The sequence below is a fragment of the Myripristis murdjan genome, chromosome 16, assembly GCF_902150065.1.
Source record: "Myripristis murdjan chromosome 16, fMyrMur1.1, whole genome shotgun sequence".
Taxonomy (NCBI): Eukaryota; Metazoa; Chordata; class Actinopteri; order Holocentriformes; family Holocentridae; genus Myripristis; species Myripristis murdjan.
The window spans coordinates 32,050,894-32,073,949 of record NC_043995.1 but is presented as its reverse complement, the minus strand read 5'-3'; the positions used below and the strand labels follow the sequence as shown (position 1 = coordinate 32,073,949).

Sequence of the window (23,056 nt, the reverse complement as noted above, 5' to 3'; positions counted from 1 at the left end):
TTCTCTCAAATTTGCGACTTTATAATCTCAGAATTTCCGAGTTTTTTCTCGCAAATTTGTGAGTTTTTTTTCTGGCAAATTTGTGACTTTATAATCTCAGAATTTCCGAGTTTTTTTCTCGCAAATTTGTGAATTTAATCTCGGAAATTCTGAGTTTTTTCTCAGAATATCCCCCCCCCCCCCCCCCCCCCCCCCCCCCACACACACACACACACACACACACACACACACACACCGCACCCCCCATGCTCCGAGTATTTTTTTTTTTTTTTTTTTTTTCTTCAGTGGCCCCAGTACGCCGTCGTAGTCTGGCACATAACTCCAGAATTGACAATAAAGCCTCTTGAAGCTTGAATCTTGAATCTTGATGTTACACACGCTTGTACAGTAGGTGGCGGGAGGCGCTTGAAGTTGTTTGCAATCCGCCAGTAAGCCGAGAGAAGAAGAAGAGGAGGAACCAAGCGAGGCGGAACCAAGAGTCGACCAGGAGGGAACTTTATCGGCGTGGCGCAAGGTAAGGGTGAAAGTTGAAGGGTATGGCATCGGGTTTTAGTGCCAAACATGGACTTTTCACCTCCAAAACGTCGCTGCTTCATGCGTTTCAAAGGAAGATATTACCGAGCTCCGGCTGCGTCCGCAGAGCCGCCGGCAGCTCCACAGCAGAGCCGCAGCACGACGAGAAGTACTGCATGGAGCTGGTCAGGTGGGAGCCGCACCACCAACCCACCAACTAACTCACCAACCCACCAACTAACTCACCAACTGACTAACTAGCCTTAGATAAAGTATTTCCCAGCCTTTAGATCGGCTACAGCAGGATGCCACTCGACTGGTTTATTTTACTGGAAGAAATTAGTCCCTTAATCCCTGCAACAACTACAGTCAGCACAGTCAGCACACATCATCTAAAAAAAAAAAAAAAAAATCCACAAAATTAAGATAAATCTGATATTCGCTCTATATTTATGTGCAGGCGTCATAAATCCATCAAGAGACAATTAATTATTTCCTTAAAATGTCATGTTTTGGAGTGTTTTCCACTTAGGTAACGTTGCATCACTGAAGTTAGTACTGAAGGGTGAATCAGGGTTGAAAGAGGAGATTTTATTTTGGGGGGGAAAAAAGTGGTTAAAACATCGTGTTCTGTCAGCCGAGTTGAAGTTTTGGCTTCCGCAGAGTCAGACGAGGTGTTTAAATTATATTTTATGGAGAATCTCCTGTCCATAAACAAGGCGACGCTAAACTTCCAGGTTTTTTGAACGGAGTTTGGTTTGATTAGTGTCATTTTGCAAATAATCAGTTATTCATTTCATCTATCAGATTGTCAGCGATGATAAATCTCCATCGTAAGTTAACGGAGCCCAAAGTGATGTCTTCATATTTCCTCCTTAAGTTTCATTTGACAGTTTGGCAACATGGAACGCAGATCACACATCTTAGCATTTTGTTTAATCTGTAACCAGCAAATGTTTGGTATTTTTACTGGACAGATGATCAAACACCATCATCAAAATTAGATTTAATTTTATATCAGTTGAAGTGCTTAGTAGTAGTCAGCTGATAGAGCTACTTCACTTCACTAGTACAGACTCAGGAATATTATTGAGAGTTTTTTCAAGAGGCTGGATGTGCACTAGCGTGATTTTTTTTTTTTTTTTAGGGTTAAACTGAAGTTGTGTTCACATTATGTTGCCTGTTGTCTGATCAGTGAGATCCAGCTGTCTGTCTGTCCTCTGTCTCCTCCTCCTGTCTCCTCCTCTGTGTCTCCTCAGGTCCAGAGACTATGATGGCTTCGTGTGCTCCCTGCTCCTCCCAGAGGAGGCGCGGCGCTCCTCTCTGGCCCTGAGAGCCTTCAACGTGGAGCTGGCTCAGGCAGGTATTCTGCAGTCAGGTGGGACGCAGTAGGACAGCTAAAACTAACACTCTGCTACTACTGCTAAGACTGGGATTTATACTGGGCCTGCTACTTCTGCTACTACTACTACTACTACTTCTACTACTACTGCTACTACTACTACCATTACTACCTTCATTCAGTCCCAGGGGGGGATAGGAAGTGTCACCTGTGTGACCTGGGAGAGGCTGAAAATGAAACACACCTTTTCATCTGTTGTCATTATATCACAGTTTCAGATTTAAGCTTTTCTTTCTTTAAAAATGTCTGCAGAATGTTCTGGTTTCTCTTCCCTGACTGATGAATGCAGACTTGAGCACAAAGTGTTTCATGCAGCTCACTTTGTGCTAAACGTTAAATCAGCAGCGTGTGAGGGCGCTTCATGTTTCAAAGAGTGAAAGGTGCAGTCCGTGCCTCAGATGTGCTGAAGTTACGTTCCAGAGCTGTGACGTCTGAGGAGCGGGCGTGTCTTTGTGTTTGGTTTGGACATTATTTGACATGCATGGAGGTGTGTTGTATTTGTTCTTTCGCTCTCAGTTTGTTATTGGTCATTGCTCTCGTCTTGTAAGCCCATGCTGGCTGGGTGTGCAAGTACTACCACTACCTGTGTTGCTGCTACTACTACAACAACTACTGCCAGGACTGCTGTTTATACTGGGACTGCTGCTTCTGCTACTACTACTATTACTACTAATACCACTACTGCTAATGCTGCTACTTATACTGTTACTACTACTACTGTTATTTCTACTACCACTGCGACTGCTCCTAGTAGTACCATTGCTACAACTGCCAATACTTTGACTTTTTATGCTAATAAAAATCATTATCATCTGTATTTGCATCCCTTTTCAGCAGGGCTGGGGCAATAAGCTTATTTTCAAAGTTTTTCAGTACTATTCCGAACTTTATAATACTTTATAATATTGCAGTTCTACAAGTTTTGCATGTCAATATTAGTTTTTATTGCGATTTTTGTTTTTTCAATCCTCCTCTAGTTTGTGTCTGTAAAGTTTGATGAGGCTGTGATTCTCCTAGAGGTCACTAGAGGTCATTTTCTCCAGCGACGTCCAGTTGGACAAAAGTCTCTGCCTGCAGTGAAATGGCTGCTATGGGGGCCAACATCATCACACAGGAATCAAATGTGGCTCATTGAATCCACAAGAGTCTCAGCTTTCCAGTCAAAGCAACTGATGCAGCTCCAAGACTGTTTAGGCCCCAGTCTGCACACACACACCATTTTACAACAGGCCACAAGAACACATGTGGACTGCAGGCTTTGGGGCCCAAACTGCATGGGATTAGCAGAAGGTGGGCGTGTCTGCAAAGGGGAGAGAACCCATTTTCATTCACACATCTGGAGGTCAGAGGTCAAGCTCGTCTTCAAAAACGGCGCTGCACACTTCTCCGTCGCCTGTCTGACACAAACCCTCTCAGAGAAACCTCGGCAGAGTTCTTACCTCGCGTCTCTCTCGTCTCTCCGCCAGGTGAAGGACTCCGTTTCCCAGAAGACCATTGGGCTGATGCGAATGCAGTTCTGGAAGACGGCCGTGGAGGAAATCTTCAGAGACGACCCGCCGCTGCAGCCGGTCAGCGGCGAGCTGTGGAGGGTCAGTGTCAGGAAATCGCAGTGCAAACATGTGACAGTGTGTGTATCGTCGGGCAGAAAAATGAACACTATCAAGGCTGTATCAAACTGTGAAGGCCACATCGTGCGTCAGATATCATAGTTACATAAACACACAGTATCATACCATCCTCACATTACATCACATGAGAGGTTTAGTGTCAAAATGTTGCATGTTTATTCAGGAGCATCAAATAAAAACTCCTGAACAAAGCTCTTTAGTTAGCAGAGAGACGTCTCACTCCTTTAACAGTTAGTTATTTACTGTCAGCAGTCGTTTAATCAGGCATCGGTTTTCTCAGCTGTAAGGTGTCTTGTTGTTTTGCTGAGGAATATTGAATTGACTAATGGACACTAGTTGAAGGGGTTAACCGTCTGAACGCTGTCTTGCAGGCGGTGAGGAAACACTCCCTGACCAAGAGGTGGCTGCTGAGGATGATCGCAGAGAGAGTAAGACAGGACTTTTTTTTTTGACATCACATCCAGCCTGTCACACCGAGCCCGAGTAAAGTCACTGTCACGTTTCTCAGCCTTTCTTGAGTCCGTTCACAGCAGCAGAAACCTGAGGGTTTGTTCACACTGCAGCTGATTTTGTCCTGATTCTTATTTTTTCTTCCCATGTAACTGAGAACTGATGATTTCTAATCAGCTGTTAGCAGCAAAAATCTACACAGAATCACATTTTTACAGTTAACATGTGGGCGACAGTGATGTGTTGCACAAAATCAGACTGACACAAATGAGCATGACCGCCCCGATCCATCACAAAACAGAATTTTTCACAGATATATATATTTTTGTCGTTGTTGTTGGGTTGGTTTGGAGCGTCAGCATAATCTATACGACTAAGCTCAGTGAAATGTCAATACAGCTATAATTTGGAAATCCAGCAGTCATCCAAAATGTTTAAATCAGGCCGTCTCTATTCTTTTTTTTTTTTTTTTTTTATAATCTTCCGATGAGACGTGGTACAACAGCAGGATGGTGACCGCTGGAGTTTCTTCATTTGTTTTCCACCAGCAGATCAGTGAGTTGTCCTCTGTGTGTCTCACCAGGAGAAGGATCTGGACGACCGAGCGTACAGGAACCTTCAGGAGCTGGAGGCCTACTCAGAAAACAGCCAGTCCTCGTTAATATACCTCCTGCTGGAGTGTTTAGGTGAGGACGAGTGTGTTGAACTCTGTGTTTTCTTGAATTTCTGTACTTGTGAGGATGAAATGTCCCCTCAAACGGAGAAAGATACAAAAAAAATCTGCTGAAGTGAGGACGTTTTGACAGTTCTTACTGCTCTAAGAGGGTGAGTTTAGAGTCAGTGTGTGTGTTTAGGGTTGAGTTTTGGATTAAATTCAGTTGAGGTTATGGTGATGCATGTGGCAGTCAGGGCTAAAGGGCAGTTCCTAGTATTTTTATGACTGGAGCACTGCCAGTCTTCAACAGTAGAGTCTGAAAAGGGATTAAAGTGTGTGTGTGTGTGTGTGTGTGTGTGTGTGTGTGTGTCCAGGTCTGAAGGACGTCCATGCAGACCACGCAGCGAGTCACATCGGTAAAGCTCAGGGAATCGTGACGTGTCTGAGAGCGACGCCGTATCACAGCAGCAGGAGGAAAGTCTACCTGCCCATGGACGTCTGCATGCTGGTGAGCCACTCACCTGTGCTCACTTTAAGCAAATTGAATCTTTAATTGAATTTTTTTTTTTTTTGTTTTTTTTTTGGTTGAAGCTGCTGACAGTTGATGTTTCCTGCTGTTGTTCAGTGACTTTAAATTTGTTTTGTTTTGCAAAGAAGTCCAAGAAATTACAAAATTCAGGGTTTTCACCAGGATTACGCCCTCGCGGGGTGGCAGCAGCATGTAGACCTTCACGGGACACTAAAACTCGTCTTTGTCCAGAGGAGGAATGCTTGTCTTGTTCACCTCGGAGACAAAGCAAGCTCTCAGGCTGGTTGGTCACTGCTGCCGCCGCCTCCTGCTAGCCCTGAAAAAAAAATCCAGAAAATAAAAGTCTCCAGTGTTTTCCCCTCTGATTTGATTCTTACTGGAGTACAAAAGCCTTAGAAATTGCATTTACACCACCATAGGACACGAAAACTCTCCATTAAAACCCAGACTAAAGAAAATCCTTTAGGTGGGACTGAAGCTCCTTAAAACACCCACTTAAAAAAAAAAAAAAAATGTCTTTATTTTATTGGCAAGTTTTGTAGACAGAACACGATTTAAAAAAAAAAAAAAAAAAAAAAGCGATTCTTTTCAGTAGAAGGTAAGATGCTCAAACTTTTCCTAATATAATCCGTTTTTAATCATGGGCTGAACACAAAACCATAAAGGCACTCTTATTTTTTCAAGGAAAGGTCCTTGATTACAGACCAGCTGTGTTCAGAGAGAAACCTCCCTCATGTCTCACACACACACACACACACACACACACACACACACACACACACACACACACAACAAACTCTGGCAGACGTCTCTTTTTCTTAAAACCCTGAAAAACTGAGCTTTAAATCGGGTTGCATCACACACACAAGGGGAAACCTCACAGATGTTCTTCTCTCTAATCTCAAACATGCACACTCTGCAAGATTTGAAAATAATGGTGCATCACACACAGAATGTGAGTAAGATGATCGTGCCAGAGGGAGCAATGCACCTTCTCACCAGCTCTCTCTCTCACTCACTCACTCTCTCTCTCTCCGTCTCTCTCTCTTTCTCTGTCTCTCTGTCTCTTGTAATCATCCAGATTTTGAATCTTAAATATCAAACATGTTTGAAAATTACCTGTCGGGAGGTGTCAAGATTGGACCTGGAAACCCGTCACAGTACCAGATAATCTGGGTCAAACATCGACACCGACCGAGATCCCGGGCCAGATTTCAGGGGAGAAAAAAAATCAAAATAACACTGAAAGATGTTACAGTTACCGTTAACACTCTTTTTTTTTTTTTTTTTTTTTTTTTTTTTTTTATACTGATTTGCCCTGCGGGGGATTTGCTTCATTCATTTACTTTGGCCTTGTTTTTCTAAACGGTTCAGACAATGAAGTGTCACCACTGCTGGAACAGATACAGAAACGGGTCAGAGCGGCAACCTTTACGCTACATTACCATCTAATTTTGTTTGGTCTGGTAATTTTTTAGTTTTCATCTTCATAAGCTTTTTTTTTTTTCTAAGTTATTGCACACAAACACTGCCGCACGTTGTGATGAGTCACGGTTCAGTTTGGACTCGGTGTCGGATAATGATGCTGTTGTTGTTGAACCAGCAGTGGGATGATCATCCAGCACAGAACCAGTGAGCCACAGTTACACAGCACCATATGGCGAACCAGAGAACCTCCTGCCTGAAACACACACACACACCCACACACACACACACTGCAGAGAAACAAACATGCCTTGTGTGGATAAAACTTGCAGCGTTGGCTCGGGCCATCTGTCCCACACAGAGAGCATGGCAGAGAAGTGCTGGCTCATGTGTTCAGGCCGCTGAAGCACGCGAGCTTTGCCCTCAAAATCTTCAGCTGAGCCCGTTCACCTCAGGTCACCTGCACCGAGCTGCCACTAGAGGGCACCGCAGCCTGTTGTCCAGCTGAAAACAGAGTCCTCAGGCCAGCTGTTTGATGTTCAAGCCAATTAGCAGCAGTGGAGTCAAATTCCTTTTGTTGTTGTTGTTGTTGTTTTAAAAATCATAATTAACCTGTAGGAAGGTGTGCAGGTCAAAACTTGAACTATTTCTGTGACATTTGACTGATAATGCATGATGTTGGGGGTGAAATAAGAGCTCATGTTATTTTATTTTATTTTGTATCATATTTTATTTTGTTATTATTAATTAAATTTTTTATATGTTTATTACAATTTATTTTATTATTATTTTATTTTTCATTTAACAAGACACCTTCACCAGTCCACCACCACAAGGACAGGATTTTTTTTTTTTTTTTTTTTTTTTTTTTTTTTTAATTTTTTAAGGATTTCAGGGGTTCAGGGGGGAAACAGTTCACCCGAAATATGCTAATTTAAGAAATGTAAAAAATCCCTTTTAACCTCAAGTGGAATTTTTTCATGCAGATAGTTTCTTGACTTGGATCGGTTCACGTTTGTGGAGCTCGTCGCAGATTGATGCGGCTCGCTGGGGTTCTTTTACAGAAAATAATCCCCTTGAGAAGCTCCTGTTTTGATGGGTTGAGCCTCAGGCTGACGAGGTGACGGGGACTGGAACTGGAAACCTCCTCACCAAATCACTCAGAAATTATATCTGGATGGCTGGATTTTTTTGTTTGTTTTTGTTTTGTTTTGTTTTGGATGAAATGTCCCTTTAAGGAGAGCGGGTCTCCAGTCAACTTTCCTTTTTTTTTTGATCGGTCCAGCAGGTGAGCTGACACCTGGACAGCTGATTGGCTGGTTTCTTGGTAGATTTTAGGTTTTAGGTGGATCTTGGTCAGATTAAAGAACCCTCTGGCGATTTCTCCTTCCATTCCTAGACGATCAGAATAATTAGCCAATTATTTTATTTCCTCAGGCCAAATTGAATCTGATGGTGCTTCCATTAGAAACAGATGATAACAGTGCTGACATCTTAAAAACATGAAAAACGCACCAAAATGAAAGATTTCTCCCAAGCCTTTTGCATACAGGAGATGTTTTTCCATGAGCTGGCTGTGGGTCAGTTTGACAGTTTTTCTGTGAGTGAAAACTAACTTTGTCGTAAACAAATTCACAAAGTTCCTCAGTGATATCAGACTCTGACTTCCTCTGCATGCTCTGAAAACCCTTAGCTCTGGTTTTGTGTTTCCTTTTGCCCTCAAATTGACTAATTTACACCAGGCAGCGTGTGCATGTGAGATACACTTAGTCAAGGATAAAAGGAGGTGGTGGTGGCTCTTGTTGATCCCTCAGGCAATACACGAGTCCAAACAGGATTTACAATATAATTTCTGTAAAAAAAAAAAATGACTTAAAACACTAGGAAATGTGTTAGAAAAGGGAATACGAGTTCAGAAGCCAGTGTCCTCCCAAGGAATGATTTCTAGCAATCTTTTAAAAATGATAATTCATAACACTTTCATATAAATAAATGCTATAATCTTCTATAATCCAATAGCACTACACAGGAAGTGATGTGCTCTACTTTTCCAGTTTGGAAAAAGAAGAAGAGGGTAGTTAGGGGTGGTGAGAAAATGATTTATTCAGTAGGACATCCCATTCTCCCGCTGTAAGGTCCAACCATCACTCCTCTGAGGGACAAACCTCTGTCGCCTGCATCCTTCAAACCCCTCGGCCCCTGATTTGGGACACAGTTAAATAAAAGAGCGCCACCTACAGAGTCTATAACTCCATCAGCAGAAAATTCAATTCCTGCCATAATGTTTGATTAGATAGATAACAGATAGATCACCTGAATTTGGCTCCACAAGTTAAAACACCTTACTTTAATTAGTAACATAAGGAATAACCAATAGTTTTTCAGTATTTTTCAGCTGTTTCCATTATTCTGTCCCTCCTCATGTGTAATAAATTGGGAGGACAAAAAATTGGAAACACCTCTCACTGCAGTGTAGTCCAGTGTCGGAGCTCTGCAAACTACGACCTTAATAATAAACACAGAATTAAATTTACGCATTCTGCACAATGTCTGAACATTATCTGAAACTTCCTTAAGGCAGAATTTATGGCAGAGCTGTTGCACTGAACTGCATTAGATTGTACAGGTGGACACTTAGTGGATATTTATATGTGTGTATATTTATATGGCAGGTGATCTCTGACAGGTTCAGTGCAGAAACGTCACTGCGGTGCAACAAAGACGGAGGCAGAATAAATTTAAATATCTTACAGTGTTCCCACTTCACTGAAAAGATCAATGGGTTTCATGAGAGAGAAACCGTACCACTGCACTCAGGCGCCGCGAGCTGCTTCTTCATCAGCGCAGAGGCGATTTAGCTGGTGGCAGCGTGTCACACTTCAGCGCTGGTGGAGCAGAACGCAGCCCGAGGCGGCTGAGGGGGTTTTTCTCCGGCGGGTTCAAGAGGAAGCCGAGCTCTCAAGACGAGAAGTGGAGCTGAAAGCAAAAACACTTGAGCCTGAGTGAGGGGCTTCGCTGTTAAATTGAAGACAACAGCCGTGACCCTGAAGCACATCACAAATTAACTCTGTGTGTGTGTGTGTGTGTGTGTGTGTGTGTCACCAGCACGGAGCTTCCCAGGAGGATTTCATCCGTGGCAGCCGAGAGCAGAACGTGCGAGACGTCGTGTACGACATCGCCAGCCAGGCCCACGTTCACCTGCAGCACGTACGTAACACGCTTACATAATGACCAGCTTATATAACCAGATGATTTGGGGAACTAATTACAAGAATTATATTTCCATGCACTGAGGGCAGTGTCACATCGGCCAGTTTGTGTAGCAATCTGAGCCACGTCATTTGCTGAATTAACCCAGGCTAATTAAGAATTTGTGACTTTGCATTTTTATTTCTCTCACCAGAGGGGTTTAGCGTTGGATGCTGTTATTTTTTTCTGATTTCAATGATGTTTTGAATAGACATGATTTTTTTTTTTAATTTATTAATTTATTTATGTCAGGTTATTTTATTTATTTATGTTGTGTAATGATTGTGTTGATAAACTCTCTCAATAATAATGATTTTGTGGATTTGTCCCTGTTGCTCACCGTTGTTGCCGTTCCCTGTCTTTCTAAGGATGGTTAATTTATGTTTTTTTTTTAATAATTGCAAAATCAATAAACAATTTAAACTAAAAAGTTAAAATCCTTTGTTAAATAATTTCTGCTTCAACTTGAGAAAACAGAACTGACGTTTGGTATTGCACTGCTTTAGCAGACTGATGTTTTTAGAACTAATTTGTAGATGTTTATTTCTGTAGGGGCTCTGGGGCTGACTGGGAAAATATTTGATGTGTCTTACGTGAACTGCACCTTAATTTTTCCGGTAATGTCATATTTCATTTAGTAGAGCCTGTAAGAGCTCCTGTTTTTATCGAAGCTGCAACATAGCAATAAGAAGATGAAAAAGCACAAGAAGAAATTATTAATGTAAAACATTGGAGAACTGCCGAACTTCCATCAAATATATATAATATAATATATCAGATAGGGAGGCTCATTCAATAGAGAAAGTGCTTAACATGTAATTAACAATAAATAATCAGAAAAGTATACAACAGTGTGGTAGGGCCACTGCAGAGAGGAAAAAAAATATCTGAGCTTTGGGAGCGGCGGTGATACTCCAAGAAAAAAACTCAGATGTTCTCTGAGAGTAAAGTGGTAAATTTATGTGCAAAAAAATTAAATTCAGAGGTTAAATTTCCAGAAAAAAAATCTGAGATTAAAGTCGTAAATTCATGAGAAAAAAACCTTACAAACTTATGGGGAAAAAACTTCTTCCGAGTTATATTTCTCCTCTTCTTTTATTTTATATTTCTGAGTTTTTTCTCGTAAATTTGCGACTTTAACCGTTTTTTCTCGGAATATTAACCCCCTCTCCTCCGGCTCCATAATTTTTTTTTCTTTTTACAGTGGCCTATGTACGCCATCGTAAAAATAAATTGTTTTTAGTGGGGTTTTTTTTGTAATTTGATTCCTGTTTGCTCTGCTGTGTCCTTCAGGCTCGATCGTTCAGCAAGAGCGTCCCGGCAGCCGCCACGCCGGCCTTCCTGCAGACGGTAAGTCATCAAACATCCAACATGACTGGGATGCTGGGACCAGTTTAATGTGATGGTTCACCTTGATGGAGCAGGTTACTGTCCCCCAAGCTCTGTTACACCCAAATAGGTCCTTCCTGTCATTTTGAATGTTAAATTCTTGCAGTAAATGACGCAAATCAAGCTGCCCATCTCTGCACATCTCTGTTTTTTTCAAGGCTAAAAACAGATAAAACATCTCACAGCAGTGGAGATCACCTTCAAGAGTGACGTCAGACAAACTAAAGAGCAGCTGAAAAAATAACTAACACAGTGGATGTTACAAAACTCGTCATTTTCTCTCCTCAAATACCAATATCTGGGCGTTCCTGAGTGTGTCTCCAGTCAATAGTGTGGTTATGTAAGGGTGAGCACTTACAGAGTGTAGGATGCTGCTGACAGTGGAAGTATGCACAATATCACAACATTCCTGCTTCAAGAAGAACATCTGTGGTATTTGAAGGCCATTACTTCTCCACCTCCAGGCCTTATGAAGTTATATTTTTTTAACATCACTTTTTTTTTTTTTTTTTTTTTTTTTTTTTTTTTTTTTTAAAAAAGCAAACATTACCGTGTCAAAGCTAGCCTGAAACGAGCTGCTAAATGAAAAGCCCCGGCTGTGCAAAGCCCCGTGTGCGACCGCCGTGTGTTTTTGAGGGATTAGTTCCTGGAGTAGACCGCCGTTTCTCCCTGCGGCTGTCAGCTGATTGACAGGAAGCCGAGCGAGACGTATTGAAAACACAACAAATAAGAAATAACTGAATGTTTCCTCGTGATGCTGAGATGGATGTTTGGGCGATAGGAGAAATACATCAGGACGTCAACAACAAGTAAACATGTTGTGCCCACAATCATGGGGCACAGCTGGATGTAAAAAAACAAAAACAAACTTGTTGGTGGAAAGTTTTTCATTCATTTTACATGGTGTGAGATGGACAGAAAAACAAACGAATGAATAAAAGTCAGAGGAGCTAATATCTGTCCGTCCAAAAGCTGTAATAATGAGTACAACCAGAAGGGGGCGTGCCCATGTATCCACCATCTTGTTGGCAGCTACATGCCGAGTCAGAGGACACCCCACAAGACCCTCTTCACATAAGTAAAACATAAGTAGGCGTGGCCTGTGATGAAGTGGGTGTGGTCTCAGGTGAAATGGGCGTGTCCTAGTCAGTGTGAGAAGTTCAATTGTTGTTTCCTAGCCAAGGACAAACCTCGAGTCGGAAGTTTGTCACATTATGCCAATCTGTTCGAATGTTATATGACATGCTGTGGTAGGCCACGCCCACTGACACGCCCCCTTTTGGCCAGTGGGTGTTAAAAGTTCGGCACTTGACCAACTTCACACCAAATTTTGTGGAAAATCGGGCAAACGTCGATTCAAAACAACCTGATTCCAACAATCAGAGGTGGATTTTTTTTTTCTTCCAGCTCTAAAAATCTGTTTTTGTGATTTGACAAAAAATATTATTCACATCCATAAAAACCACACAGGATCAGGAGCTGGATAACAAGACTCATTCAGGAAAAGTTGAAGAAATTAACTGCACAGTGTGTAACTATCTATTAAAATTATTTGTTTCTTATTTCACTGTTTTAGTTCTACTTGATTCCCCTCCTTATTTTAGCGGTTTGACTCAAATGTTTTATAAACTCGGCTTTATAAACTCGTGATTCTGTTGTCATGACAGCAGGTGAGCGGCGTGTGGAGGCGCCTTGTTGTTAATGACACGTCAGAACCAACGTGGTATCGAACGACGCTTCCTTGGTGGTTGGCTGGTGTTGAATGACGCTTCCTTTGTCTAGTCATCTGTAGTTATGAGGCGTTTAAGGCGCCCTAAAGGTACCGAATTTGAATACTAGCAGAGTAACAATCCATCGATCTGGACTGACCCATTGGTTGAACGTTAACCCTCCTGTTATGTTCAAATTTACTAACATCTTTTAGGTTTGGGCTCAATTTGACCCCAGCAGTTTAAACCTACACAAAATTATTATAACTAAAATTGTTACCAAAGTTTATTTGTCAGGTACTTTGTTTCTTTGTTGACGACCTAAATAGCCCTTTAAATAAAACATAACTCAACCCACCCCCACTTATACATCCAGTATTCCTATTACGCCACTATGGAAAAATAGGCAAATCACCATAAAATCTCACTGATTGACCTAAAATTGGAAAGAAATATAAATTTTTGGTGTTTTAATGGCTTTATATTATTTCTAAGTACAGATTTTTGTTATTTATAACCGATGTGTACAAAGTGTGTGCAGGACATAGAAAACATGTCATCATGTGAATTTTATGATGCAGTAGGAGTGATGCAAAGTGCAACCATCGATCATCATTGTCACCTTTCGGAGCATGCCACCTTTTTTTTGAAATTCTCATGGAGCGCTTATGTCACCTTATGTTTCCACCTGAGCGCACCTGAAACTGAACAAACGAGAACGACTGGGAAGACATGACATGGAAATTATGCTGATTTTTACCGGGTGAGATCGCCTTAAAAACAGCAGCAGTGTCTTTAAAAAGTGGAGACGGAGACGGGCCGGTCCACCTGAAACGTGACGCAGCCCGAACGAGCTATAAATACAGATCTGAGAAACGCTGCGTGTTCCTCTGCATGCTGAAAGGCCTCCTCCTCTCCTGGCTGTGAAATTATGATTTTCACGCTGCACTGCCCTCGTGTGTCTGGGGTTCAGCACAAGCAATTTGTATGCCTGTGTGTGTGTGTGTGTCATAGTCCTCCCGCTCGGTGTGTGTATCCATGTGACAAACCCCACATGGCCACACATGCTTTCTCGCTCTCCTGAAAATTTAATTCCAGATGAATCGCAGGTTTGGCCAAAGCATGCGATGTCAGGAAATGCGGCGCGGCGCCTGAGGGACTGCAGCTCTTTATAAAACAAAGAGATTTAAACTTTACCCAGCCGGGCTGAAATCAAGTCAGAGCAACAACAAACAACAGAGCTCCAGAAAAACAAAACACCATGTAATTGGTGTGGGCTGTCCACCGTCGGAGCCCCAGTGGCTCACGAATGCGAGCAGAGGGAAATCGGGGTTTAGACTTTTCGGTCTGAGGTTAGCGGCACAGGAAAGGTCACTGAAGCGAAACAAAGTTCTTCCTCTGAGGAGCATGGAGGTGCTTTCCAAATTTATACCAATGCAACCAATAGACTCTGATATATCAGCACTGACATGTCAGCCTAACACTGGTGCTCAGGGTTTATGGCCGGTGATGTTCATTGATTCCAGCTAAACAGAAGAAATATCAGAGGTGTACGTTGAGGCGTTCCCAGATATACAGCCTTGGTATGAGATGTGTTTGGTTAATGAATTAAATCTGACGCAGTGGAGCTTCTGAGCGTCTCCCACCGCCTGCAGCTGTCAGACTCACTCAGTGCTTCTCTGAAACTTCACGTTCTGCACATAAACACCCACATTTCCCTCGCTCCCAGCCCCAAACAGACAAACAGAGAACCCGCGTGGGACCGCGAGGCGTTTCTGACAGTGGAGTCCCGTGCAGCCGGATCCACTTTGAGCTTGGAAATCACTCAGTGCTGATCTGAGGGAGTGAATGGATTTAGTGAAGATATAGAACCAGGAGATTTTTGCCGATTTGGACGTGGATTTTGTGACCTGGGTTTTCAGATATTAAGTTCGCCCTCTGTGCTTGAAGTCGCAAAAGTCACATTTTGAATTGTTGGTGTGCGCCCAGCTTTGTCTGACCTTCCCCTCAAACTTGGTGCGGTGGCTTCACGTGAGTCTTGAACGTCTGAAAGGTCCACAGAGGCGACAGACACACTTCAGTCAAAACTCAGCCCACCTGGTAGCTGAAAGTCTGCAGCTTCAGTTGACAACAACTCACTGTGTCGAGGCTGGCAGACACAGCACGTCGACTTAGAAATACAGAGCACAAAGTGTCCCTTGCTGCTACAGAACACATTAATCAATCAATAATCAATTAACCTTACATCTATACTTTATGTATTTGGCATATTTCCCTTTGGACTTTTTGGCTGATGGTATTTCTTCTGCCAGACAGCAGCACGTCAGCTAAGATAAACCCAGGTGGCGCTACAGCCGAGGTCATGAGTTCACCCAAACCGAGAGGGTTCATCCTCTAATGCCCCTTTTCCACCAAAAAGAACCTGGTGCTGGTTTGGAGCTGGTGCTAGAGCCGGTGCTTAACTGGTTCCAACAAAGAACCGGTTTGCTTTTCCACCGGCCAAGAGCCAAGCGGAGCCAAGTCAGAGCCACGTCATGACGTCAGAGGAAAACATGATGACGTGGGTGCACAAGACGCTCGCCTGGAATCACAATAACCAACATGAATGAATGAATGAATGATACTTTATTAATCCTTTGCAGGAAATTACATTGTCACGGCAGCTTCATCACTTCAACACACATCAAATTGCACACTCATACAGTACAGTGGCTGCAGCGTCTCTGTCTCTGTCCTGAAGCTGAAACTGATCAGTGAGTCGGGGATGATGTTGCATATGACGCTGCTTTCCCGATACAGTTTCTGGCCCCGGGTGGAGCAGGATCTGGATTTATTAGTGATGCAAATACTGCTCGTGTCTTTACAAGCCTACATTTCAATACAGAGGGGAGAAACACAATTATTGCCGGCTACCCGTCGTATTCGTGGCCGGAACGAATGACAACTATGTTTAGTTATAAAACGGGTGCTTCTCATCCTTAAATGTGATTGGGTGAGCCGCGTTCCATGCCGTTGTAACCCACGGCTTCTCGGGGCTTATCGCTTAACGTTTATAGCGTTCGCAGTTCCTGTTTCGTTTTGTAACCCCGCCCACCAATGACGTGGTGGGTCGCATCATCGGTTCTTTCTCTGGCTCCTGTTTAGCCCCTGCTCGGAGTTGGTCCTCGCTTGGAACCAGTTTGGCCGGTGCTTGGGCGGTGGAAAAACAAAGAACCGGTGCTCAGTCAGGCACTGGCTCCGAACCAGCCCTGGAAGCGCTTTGGTGGAAAAGGGGTATGAGGAGCATGAGTCAGTTCTTCAAACACTCCACCCAGTAGATTTCCAGATTTGTTGCTACCAGCAGAGCAAAAATGAACCTCACATAAACAGCCCAGTACCTGTGGCCTCGTCAAGGACGTTCAGCCACCGGCCTGAATTTATTTTAATTGACTGATTCACTCAGCGGTAATGTGCAGCCAGCCAGCGGACGCCTCTCTGTCGTCCCCCCGTCAGCCTCATCACCCCGGCTGCTGATAAAAAGAAAGCAATAATTTGGCTCAACATTGAAAGGATTTTAGCCTTCAAAACCTAACTCCATTAAAACAAACAGTCCACAGCTTGTTTAGAGAGAAAATCCTGGAAGTCGTGCTTGATATTGATCAGTAGGTCATGCCGGCAGCCCCGCTGGAGGAAACGAAGGCACTCCGTCTTTTAATGAAGCGATGTGATTTATTACCTGAGAGCAAAGCAGCTAAACAGAGCAACACATGTCGACTCTCAGTCAAACACCTCATCAACCTGAATAAGACAGCAGCCCTGCAATTTAAGGCTTTGTGCATAACCACAAGAGGGCGCTAAACCAATGCACAATACACTGTAGGAAACAATGCGCACTAAAGCATAAACACTAAGTGATTCACTTTAAGTAGAAGTGCACTGGAAAAAAAAAATAAAACAACTAATACTTATAGACAGCGGTATCTCATATGGAAAAAAGAATGCCAATGAAAAACAAGCAAACAAAAAATAATATATGAAACATCAAGTTACTGTACCATAAGTGCATTAGCACAGAAAAGTTTGACAGTTAATTACTTGATCCTCTATGAAAAAGCCAAATTCAAGAGTTTATTGTAAGCAGCATGTGTAAGGGATAAGTCAGCAAATGCCTGATCAAGTGTTTCCTTGTGCTCAAGTAAGGTAGCAGTAAAAAAACTGAAATGCAAAATCACTGTATGTTTGTATTAATAATGTCCACTGGGCGCTGAATAAATGTGGCATTAAAAAATAAACATGTATGGTTTAATAATACCTTCTGACAGCTGGGGCTAATAGGCTGTGAGTGCACAGAGAAGATATTAGAGAAACAGCAGTAGATTTTTATTTGTGTCCATTACAACTAGAGATGATTTCTACTTTCAGTCTTTTCTTCTGTGGTGACAGTCCAGCCTCCAACCACGAATCAAACATTTCACGATCCACAACTAATCAAAAGTGAAAATCATGTTTATTGTTCCATCGCTGCAGGGGAAGCTTTGGTTAGAGAGGAGAGATTAAAAAAAAAAAAAGATTTGTGTCTCTAAAAGTTCAGGCATGGCAGTCCAAGGTAAGGCAATAAGAGCCGCAGGACGAGGAGGTTATTAATGTGATTGGCTGTTTTCACTGACGACCCAGTCTTCTTCTGTGGTGTCGTCTGCTGCAGGTGGTGCTGGAGGATTACCTGCAGAGGGTGAGGAGGGCAGATTTTGACGTTTTCCACCCCAGCCTGCAGAACAGGAACCCCCTGCTGCCCATCCAGCTGTACCTGCGCTCCTGGAAGAAAACCTACTGAGGACGGAGAAGACCAAGACCAAGACTCCCCGACTTCTCCAGCTGCTCCCGTTCGTCTGCACGACCGACGGCGGCAGACTGAAGTTCAGAGAAGCGTCGTCTGTCGGCGTTTTGCACGTAGACGAAGCCGAGGGAGCGTAGACTCGAACCACAAAGCTGAAACCAAACCCGCCGGCCTCTCCTGACGTCACCAGCGACGCCACGCGGGCGTCTGAGGTCGCAGCTCGGCTGTTTGTCACGGCAACAGAAACGTCAGTCCTGCTTTGGTGCCACTTGTCAAAGATTAAGATGAATATTAAATTTTGAAACTGTTCCATACTTTCATGAAAATGTCATTTCACCGTCACGTCCAGAGGGTTTATATTCGCAAATTACAAGAGTCAAAAGAAGAAGAAGAAGAAGAAGAAAGTCAAAAATGTTCCTCAGGTCACAACCCCACCAGCTGACAAAACTCACTTCTTTTTTTTAAATAAATGAATAATTTAACACATTTAATTTAATAAATAAATAGTGCTATTTCCTTTTCAGTGCTGACAGAAAAGCCTTTTCTGCACAAGCTGTTTTATCAACTACTAACTTTTTTTTTCTCGGAGGAAAAAAAACTTTTCCTGCCGTTGTGATTGGTCAGCTGATTTGAGGAAAAAAAAGGCAGTTCAGTTGACGTCAGAGGCTGTTTTTGTGAAAAGTGGAACTTGTTTCAAATGAGGAAAACAAAACAAAAAAAAAAGCAGCAGCACTTTTTGGGGCCACTTCCTGATTTTTGAGCAGCCTCCTCCCATAGGGTTCTGATGAAAAATTAAAAAATTAAAAATTAAAGAAGAAAGAAACAACTAGGCTGCATGAGACACCAGCAGCTTGACGGAGCGTCTCAGTGAAGCTGCGTCATGTTTTTCTCTCTCTCTCTGTGTGTGTGTGTGTGTGTGTGTGTGTGTTTTATCTGGTGTAAATTAAAGATTAAAGATATTAAAGTTGAAAACAGGTTGAAGACTCTGTTACCGTGACAACAGGAGCCACGGGCCGTCCCGCTGTGGATTTTAACGTTCGGTGTGTCCGGTTTGTGTCGGTGCCCGTCCCAAGTCGGGCGGGAACTGAAGCCGAACTGAAAACCTGCAGCAACGAGGAAACCACCGAACGCAACGTGCTGCATTCAAATACCCAATGAAATAAACAGAATAAAAACATCAAACATCCGAAAAGTTTAATGAAGGAAAACACAACCGTGTCAGTTTGTCTGTTTTTTTCTTCTCGTGTCTGTGATGAATTTATCCTCCTCTTCCTCCTCTCTTCATCCTCATCTTCCTCCTCTCTTCATCCTCCTCTTCCTCCTCTCTTCATCCTCATCTTTCTCTTCTCTTCATCCTCATCTTCCTCTTCTCTTCATCCTCATCTTCCTCCTCTCTTGTCCTCCTATAAGTTTGAAATCTCAGTGTTCTTCACTCAGACTGTTTGGTCTCAAGCAGCGTGAAGGTTGCTGGTTCAAATCCCAGAACAGCTGTGGGAAGTGAATTAGATCCTTTTCCTCTGTCAAAGTGCTATTTAGCAAGGCAGCAAAACACCCATACATTGCTTAATATTTAATAATGAACTCAAAATAAAGTAAATTTATAAAATTTTAATAAACAATAATAAAAATAATTTTAAAAATAAGGTTACAATTATAAAAATGAAAGTAAAATAAAAAAACACAACCAATGAAACAAAACTGGAGCTAATGTAATTTCATTTAATTTTAATATATTTTGAAATTTATTTTTCGTATTCAGTTTTATTTTAAAATCTTGATTCACTATGGCGATAGAAAAATAATTAAACAAAAAAATAAATATGATTTGCAACTTAGTAAGTATTGCTATGCCATTGCTAAAAGTTAAATGATAATGTAAAATAATTAAACTAATTTTAAAAAGCAAGTTAGTTAAACTAAATTTAACTAACTTGCTTATTAAAATTTATGCAAAAAAAAAAAAAAACTTTCATTTTCTTTAGCTCTTTTTCCACATGTGCTGCAGTTCGCTGTGTATCAGGCCTGCAGCTGATCACCTCAAATAAATTCTACTTTGCAACTTAGTAAGATAAAAACTATTTTCTGAGTTTTTTCTCATACATACGGGGTGAGTTTTTCCTGCAAATTTACCACTTCAATCTTGAAAATTCTTTTCTGGAGTTTTTTTCCCTCTGAATATTCCTCCATTTTTTTTTTTCTCCTACCATGGCCCTAATACGCCGTCGTATCTGGTCCTTTGAGACGACATATGAAAGTAAAAAGTCCGATTTTTTCCCCACACGGCTCAGAAAAAAAAAAATCAGATCTGTGTCTGATGTCGACAGAAACTCACGACTCAAATCAGCTGGAAATGTGAACTTGGCCTTTCACACGTGTTTTTGAACTGATTATCTGTTTACTGCGGAAGAGAGTCACATCACAATTCAGTTTGTGTTGTTTTTTTCACTTTGCAGGTGCACATCACCGTCAGAGCTTCATCATTTATTGTCAGCGGTGACGAGCCAAAATGAAATATGAAATATGCAGGACAGCAGCGGCGGCCGCGGCGAGGCTGCAGACCGAACGGCTTTATGGGTCTGAGGCTCCGTCTCTCAGACATCGAAACGCTGCGAGAAGCCGGCGCTCCTCCGTGTTTTCAGTCCAGCTTGTGCTCTATTATTCAACACGTCGGGCTCAGCACAGCCTCTGTTTAATATTAAAAACACAAAGGCAGCTTCAGAGCCGCGTGGAGCAGCAGCCGCCGCTCATGTTCAGAGGCTCTGATCTGAACGTGGAGCTGCTGCGTCACATCACACGGCACAGAGCGGAAAACTGTGCAGCTGGTAATCACTGGGCGACACGCTGCAACGGCACATCAGGGCCAGTGCAGGGGAAAAAATTATAGAGAGGAGCGAAATATTCCAAGAAAAAACAGAATTCACAAGCTTAAAGTCAAAAGTTTATTTGGAAAAAACTCTGAGAAATAGTTTTTCTTTTACTTTTTTTTTTTTTTTTTTTTTTTAAATCACAGCATCTACTCGAGCACAGGGAGGCGCTACAGAGCAGAGCAGAGCTGTAACATGGTGCCAAATGGTTTGAAGAAACAAAAGGAGACATGTTTCTGTTTCCTAAAGATCAACACATCATCATCATCATCATCATCATCAGGGTATGATGGCGCATTAGGGCCACTGTAGAGCTGTGGTGGGGGTTAATATTCCAAGAAAAAAAACTTGAGATTTCCATGCTTTAAGTTGAAAATGTACAACACAGAAAAAAAAAAAACAAAAAAAAAACAGCTAATGTGATATGGAGTGCTGCCACCATGCAGATTACAGCTAATTACAGAGTCTCTTATTGCTGTGATTGAGTAGCTTTTATGTGTAATTTTGCTTTTTGGAGTATTTTTTGGAGTTTAGTTTTCTCTATAATCAATCCAAATCTGTCTCATTTTCAAATTAGCATCAGATAGAAACACAATGATGTTTCCATCTGTCTTCAGCTTATCACAGTTTGTTGTACCTGTCGCTATCAAATAAACCATAAACAAGCACATCAATAAATACATTTGTTTTCCAGTTACAAAACAGTATGTCGAACTAGTTTGCAAGTTGCATGGAGACGATTTTAGACCATTGTTGTTTTTTCCTTCTGGGGTTTTTGGTAGTTTTTTTCTCGGCTGCTGTGAGGGTTCAGGTCGCGGGCTGATGTTCAGTTTTCTAGAAACTGTGTAAACGCTGATTACAGGCTGCAAATGAAAAGTTCACCCATCAGCAGCTCTTTCTCTCTGCACATTGTAAACAGAGGCTCCTTTACATCAGTGATCTCTCCAGCCTGTTGGATGTTTTTAAAGTGATGCTCGGCGCTGTGCTGTGTCACTCTGCAGGAACAGCACGTGATGCAGATGGAGCTGCTGCACTTCAGAAAACTGAGCTAAAAGTCAGACGATATTTGTAGAAAAAGGGGTTTTACAGTATGAACCGCTCCAAAGTGCACCGGGACAGCAGTGCCAACAGTTTTTCAGCGCAAACCGGAGCGCAAAATGATGACGAGGGCGTTCACCGGTTACCAGACGCTCTCCAGGCGTAGAAATGTAAAAATGTGGTGGCGGTAAAAGTTGTCGACTGAGTTTTTTAGAGTTCAGACTAGATTCCTTGATGTAGAAAAATGAGACAAAGACGTGACGGTAGATGGACTTTATCTTAGAGTCAACTCAAACACTGCAGCAAAAACCCAGTGAACACACCCCAGAAGGCTCAAATACACAAAAAGCAGCTTGACTGCAGTGCTGGGGATTTTCAGCTGACGGTGAACGTCTCCATGTTGCCGACTTTGTCTGGACTCGACGTCACAGAGCTACACTGCCGGGAGGGAAGGCTCAAACCAAAGTCCAGTGGGCAAAAAATGTGAAACGGTGGCACATCTCACATTTTCAAGTCTAGGAGGACAAAATATTCCCGTTTCACCTGTTGATTTGGCTTCACATCACACGAGAAAAACCTCTGAGCGTTTCGGCACAGAGCCTTCGGACTCAGTCATCTGAGAGCCAATCACTTTCTTGTCCCATGGTTCTCGATGCAGGAACCAATCAAAACACTGGAGCTCACAACACAATTTTCTTGCTAATGCACTTGGGAGAACGTTTTTCGAAAATGCTTAAATAGAAATAAAGATGTGTTTTTAGATTTGTGCAGATGGCTGTGGACTTGGCCTGGGAAAACTCCAAGTTTCCCACTAGAAATCACAAGTTGGAGGCCGGATCATGAGGAGTTTTCCCCACTCAGGAAGTCAGAAACTTCCCTGTGTCACTCCAAGTCTGCCTACAGGCTCCTACAGGGGAAACACACACACACACACACACACACACACACAGACTGACAGAGCACGGAGGGCCGTCGCATAAACCATCAAAAGATTTCGTGTCCCAAGATGATCTGAATCTGCTTCCAGAGGCTTTTCTCTCCTCACAAGAATAAAATTCTGGAAGAATGACATTTCTGACGGTGATCCAAATCATTTCACGGCGCACCGGCACAAAGTATTAGCAACAGCCGACTTCCCGCACAGTTTGTCGAAAACAGGATTAGCTGGAGACACTTTTAATTCAGAAATTTATTTTCACTGAAGTATGACCGAAACCCAGAGGTGGGAGGTAATTAAGTACAATTGAGAGTTACTGTCAGTTTCCTGGAGACCAAACACTTACACTTAAATCTTCTACTTTTTCCCGCACTACATTTCTCTGACGGCTGGAGTTACTCGTTACTTTGCAGAAGAAGCTTTGAGATGAGATGTGCTGCATGTTAGAGTGTAAA

General features: G+C 42.5%; 1 protein-coding gene and 1 long non-coding RNA gene across 4 annotated transcripts; both read left to right on the top strand.

Moving 5' to 3' along the window:
• The first annotated feature begins 422 nt into the window (after nucleotides 1-422).
• On the top strand, nucleotides 423-18,547 carry ndufaf6 (NADH:ubiquinone oxidoreductase complex assembly factor 6). 3 transcript variants are annotated; one of them, XM_030072053.1, is made up of 9 exons: nucleotides 423-514; nucleotides 1,773-1,872; nucleotides 3,382-3,504; nucleotides 3,915-3,971; nucleotides 4,577-4,679; nucleotides 5,023-5,156; nucleotides 9,708-9,809; nucleotides 11,145-11,201; nucleotides 17,631-18,547. In XM_030072053.1, the coding sequence occupies exons 3-9, from the start codon at nucleotides 3,418-3,420 to the stop codon at nucleotides 17,757-17,759; spliced, it is 669 nt and encodes a 222-aa protein (XP_029927913.1). In that variant the 5' UTR covers nucleotides 423-514; nucleotides 1,773-1,872; nucleotides 3,382-3,417; the 3' UTR covers nucleotides 17,760-18,547. The 3 variants fall into 3 exon arrangements, with proteins under 3 accessions (XP_029927913.1, XP_029927911.1, XP_029927912.1); XM_030072051.1 differs by having other exon boundaries at nucleotides 479-703; XM_030072052.1 differs by lacking the exon at nucleotides 423-514 and having other exon boundaries at nucleotides 1,773-1,876.
• LOC115373576 (uncharacterized) lies at nucleotides 16,270-16,800 on the top strand. The gene is made up of 2 exons (XR_003929552.1): nucleotides 16,270-16,570; nucleotides 16,608-16,800. It is a non-coding gene; the product is annotated as an uncharacterized LOC115373576 (long non-coding RNA).
• Nucleotides 18,548-23,056: the final 4,509 nt, after the last annotated feature.

What these genes read in the sequence shown, in the direction of transcription:
- ndufaf6 (XM_030072051.1), top strand. Translation starts at nt 537, where the DNA reads ATGGCATCGGGTTTTAGTGCCAAACATGGACTTTTCACCTCCAAAACG. An exon ending in CCTCCTGCTGGAGTGTTTAG is followed by an intron (nt 4,680 to 5,022) that starts GTGAGGACGAGT and finishes GTGTGTGTCCAG; the next exon opens with GTCTGAAGGACGTCCATGCA. An exon ending in CCATGGACGTCTGCATGCTG is followed by an intron (nt 5,157 to 9,707) that starts GTGAGCCACTCA and finishes GTGTGTCACCAG; the next exon opens with CACGGAGCTTCCCAGGAGGA.